Source organism: Epinephelus moara, chromosome 16, assembly GCF_006386435.1.
Source record: "Epinephelus moara isolate mb chromosome 16, YSFRI_EMoa_1.0, whole genome shotgun sequence".
Taxonomy (NCBI): Eukaryota; Metazoa; Chordata; class Actinopteri; order Perciformes; family Serranidae; genus Epinephelus; species Epinephelus moara.
The window spans coordinates 7,068,751-7,073,446 of record NC_065521.1 but is presented as its reverse complement, the minus strand read 5'-3'; the positions used below and the strand labels follow the sequence as shown (position 1 = coordinate 7,073,446).

The 4,696-nt window shown below is 43.1% G+C and overlaps 1 protein-coding gene across 1 annotated transcript in view; it reads left to right on the top strand.

The window, feature by feature from the left end:
• rcc2 (regulator of chromosome condensation 2) overlaps positions 1-4,269 on the top strand; it is a 27,938-nt gene extending 23,669 nt beyond the window's left edge. Inside the window, exons 11-13 of the mRNA XM_050064663.1 lie at positions 535-607; positions 739-816; positions 3,156-4,269. Of these exons, the coding sequence (XP_049920620.1) occupies positions 535-607; positions 739-816; positions 3,156-3,260 (256 nt within the window). The 3' untranslated portion in view covers positions 3,261-4,269. The remainder of the gene's footprint in view (positions 1-534; positions 608-738; positions 817-3,155) is intronic.
• Positions 4,270-4,696: the final 427 nt, after the last annotated feature.

Below are 4,696 nucleotides of genomic sequence, written 5' to 3'. Positions count from 1 at the left end.
CGAATCCAGCTAAAGGTAAACACAGACGTTCATTTCTCCTTTCCGTTATGTTGTTGGATAATTATACTAACAATCCGAGCCTATCTGTGTGAAAAAAATGCACTTTTAGTGGGCGTATTTTGACGTTGTTTGACGTTGTCTGAGTGCCCTATTATTTAATATAGCACGCGATGTAGACACAGACGAACAGCATCATTTTTAACCTGAGACTTCTGTGTTTTTACCAGTTTTTAATCACTGGGTCTGTTTGTTTTGGCGAGGCAGAGATCTCTGTGGATAAAACCTCTTGAACACTGAAGTAATTTTAACCAGAAGAAACTAAACGCAATGGCATTGCGCCTTCTTTTGTTATTGTTTTGATGTCTCTTTGATTTGAGACTCACAGCTTCAGAAAATTACATACTAGTACTTTAAGTGCTTATGGGGCTGGCTAGTGATTACTAATTTTCCCATCCCCATTTGTAATTCTACATTGATGTGCAGTAGTGTTTTTTCTCTATGCAGAGTTTGACTGAGTGTGTTTGAATTTAACAGGAAGAGCAGCACCATTATTGCTGCAGATGAGAGTACGATCGGCTGGGGCCCCTCGCCCACATTTGGAGAGCTGGTGAGACCTGAGGCCTCAGCCATGGCTGCCTCATACAGGACACACTGTTGTTCATACAACAACAATAGAATGCTGTCAACGGATATTGAATAGTGGCTGTGGTGATGACGTTTTTGTCATTTGTCCTTCAGGGATATGGAGACAACAAACCCAAATCCTCCACCACTGCTCAGGAGGTCAAAACCCTGGATGGTGTCTATGTTGAGCAGGTAAATGGACATATCTATCAAAGGGTCTGATCAGCCACTAATGAGTGAAACCATTACATCATACATTAGGGGTGTAACAGTACATGTATTCGTATCAAACTGTTTGATACAAGTCATTCGGTTGGGTGCGCATTACAGTAAGTTTGGGTAACCTATCCTATTACACTTGGAATATCACATGTACAGCCTAACCTGTGTTTAATATAATGTTCTCAGTGCCACTGTGCTCAACAAGGCAGCCCACAGGACGGAACAGGCAACATGCTGTCGCCCCTCCCACCCCGAGACCATAACATCCTCGTCCAGTGAGACACACTGGGAGGCAGCTACGCTTAGCTAGCTTATTGCACAATGGTTCATCACAGGTCTGGTGTTTGGAGCCATTTTGGTTTCACTGTGAATTATAAGGGTGTTAAGTGTGAGAGAGTGGTGGATAAATGGACCTGCATTTGTATAGCGCCTTCCTAGTTATCTGACCACTCAGAGCGCGTTTCACGCTACGAGGCACATTCACCCATTCACACACATTCATACACTGGTGGCTGAGGCTACCATATGAGGCTACTCAGTTTTTAAACACACTCACACAACGATGGAACAGCCACAAGTTGGGGTTCAGTATCTAGCTCAAGATTACTTCGACATCGAGGCTGGAAGAGGATCAAACCGCTGCTCTTCTGATTGGTGGACGACCCACTCCACCTCTGAGCCGCAGCCGCCCTACACACACACTGAGCCAAAGAATGAGCAGCCGCACAGCTACAGACTTCCCTTAGCAGCTAACCCAGTAGCAAAGTAACATGCACAACCCTCAAGTCGAAACACCAGCCGCTGCACAGGGACAGTCTTTTTAGCAGCCAAGTCAGCCGCACAAACCTCGCCTAAACCAGGGAAAGAGCAGCTGTGTGACCAGACTTCTCGCTAACAGTCGCTAATGTTGGCACGAAGCACACACCCACAGCGGTGAGCACTAACTGCTGGCAGGCTGGGTAGCTGATTTGGCCAGAAAGACTAAAAGGTTTGTTAGTAACTGCTGTTTAGCTTGTGTTTATAAGACTGTGGCATTTAACAGAGATGTCTATTCATGTATTTATTAGACTGAAAGAGGTCAGAGCTCTTACCCAGACTTTAATGAGCCTATTTCAGCCAGACAGTAATTCCTGCTTTGTACCAAAAAACAAAAGCTCAAATTATTTTTGTTTTCATACATTTAAAATTTGACACAGAACAACCATTGCTCCATCCAGCTTAGTTTTGGCAAGGTGCTGGACACATCAATGTGTCCAAACTGGTAGAAAAGATTTCTGCACACTTACATCCATGCAGTGTTTGACTTCATTGTTGAGCTTTCGATCTATTAGACCTTCATCAGAGTGCACATGAGGCAACAATGGACAGGCAGGTAAAAGTAACCAGTCTCAGTGTAATCATTGGCAGTATGCAACACAACCCTGGTGGTAGAAGCTCCACCTCCTGGGTGTTTTTTTTTTAAGTACTGAATGGCAAACTGTAGGCATACAAATGGAAGCCATTCTTGTCTTGTCATACAATACTAGAATATAAATAACACATTACCTGGAACATAGTGAACACAGGAAAACCTATACAATCATAAAGCGCCTTACAACAGTATCAGAATACTTTCATCGCATATAACATCACATCACATTTAAAATGGTAAAAATCAAGGAAATAGCTGGTATTTCTGCTGTCTCAAAAAGGTACCGGACTGTGACAACACTGTATCGGATCAAACCAAACTGTGAATTTTGTCCATACTCCTCATTTTAAAATGCTTTTTGCCTTTCAGCCACAGTATGGGTTGGAAATGAGGGAAAGAATAATGAGGAAAAGTCAGGGTGTTGCTTTCAGCATCATAAATGTCAGTACAAACTCTGCCAAATGGTATTGAGATATTTCACTGTGATCACACAAGTATTGCTGCATGAATGATCCCTACTTTCATCCAGCTACTCCAATGTCATTTTCCTGTGTGCAGTCTTGATCCTGCACATGCTTATGTGTAAAAATCTGACCGCTGAATTGGCGTCTGTATAAACTGACACTAGATGCTGACACTGTCGTGTTTCACCTGTTTGTTGTGTTTTTTGCTTCTGGAATGTTAAGTTCAGTGTAACAAAGCAAAGACAGCATAATGGCAGATCATCTTAATGGTAGTATTGCGAAATCTCTTAACAGTGGTTATTGATTTCACTCAGAAAGGTCTGTGTGTATGTCATTTGTCGTGGTGTTTCAGATGCTTTGTCAGAGGTGAACGTTGAACAGTATAATGTGCTGGTCCTGTGGAAAGCTTACCCAGCAATGTGTTGTTTTTGCAGGTGGTGATGGGCTACTCTCACTCTCTGGTTATTGCCAGACAGGACACTGAGCAGGAACAAGAGAGACTGAAAAAGCTGCCTGAGTACAACCCCCGAACAATCTGATTTGGCCTCCAACATCAACACCTCAACCTTTTTCACCGGAGCAGAGACCAGCAATGCTCAGCAGGAACACCTGGCCTGTTTAGTCACTGCTGGTGTATTAGCGGGATGGTTGAGTTCAGGAGGGAGGCGCTCACATGTCCGAAGGATATCCAACATCTCAACTACCAGCACACTGGCTCTACACCAATTTGGACACTGAAATCAGAGACTGGAGACGGACAGATTCTCTGGATGGTCCAGGTCTCCCAATGAATGGTCAAGATATCACTTCCCACCTTGAGTGAACCTGCAACAGTTTGCTCCATGCACTTCACACCTAGTAGAGTCGTGCCTCCCAAAACCCCTTTTCCAATTTGTACTACAGCCAAACATTCATGTCTTGTTCTGTTGTTGTTTTCTTTGTTGCAGTATATGAAATGTTTGTCACATTTACGGGTGCTACAACAGGACCCTCAGTCTTTTCCTACTGAGGGCTTTTCAAAGACCAATACTCCATTCCTGTGCCTTTTTCTACGTGTATGTTCAGGATATGGAAGTGTTCAGAGGATCAGTCGATCCCTCTGATTTAGTGTATATGGCAGCATGAGCAGTTGAGTGTGCAGCTGCCAGAGATTACAATCAGGATTTGGTATGTGATATTCTGAGTTAGTGCACTCCACTCAATGGTTACATTCCTTTTGTTATCTTGTTCAGTGTTTGCATCAAGGATGCACACCTCAGTCCTTTTTAGACCACAGTGTCTGCTAGATCTTGTCTTTGCTAATTTGAGTAATATTAGCTATTCTAACGCTTAAAGCGGTTTCACAAGCAGGTCAGAACTTTTAGAACCGATAATGCACTGTTTTGAAATACACCAAGGTCTGCTGGAAATGAAGGCATGTCCTTGATTTAAAACAGCAGAGGTATTTTCCTCCTACCTGTACTGCATTCTTTTTTATGGTGAAATTTCTCTGGGTTACTTTGGGTTTTTTTTCATTGAAATGGTTAAATAAAGATCCATGTGAACTGATATGTTCTCTTTATTTCTGTACCATTTCCCTTAGTCCTGTAGCCTGGTTAAACCATCCTAATCTCGCGAGCTCATTTTTTATTTTGCTCCCCAGATCAGTCTGACCATGGTAGACTGAGGCCATTTAGTGACCGTTAATAGACATATATACATAGACGCCGCATTGACTGCCGCTGCCTATCAGAGCCGACGTCCTCGCCGGCCGCCATCTTGGATGGGTCTCGCTTCGCCTCCACAGTACATTCACTTCTATTGAGGAAGGAGCTGTATGCACAAGTAAAATAGAATAACTCACTGAATTTTCAACTGATTTTCACGCGGTTTGGTTTGTTACAAACGGCACACATGTAGTTATGATACAGGATGCTTTCGTACATTAAAAATGCGGGATTTCATGCTTTAATACTTTCTGCAGATAGCAACAGCA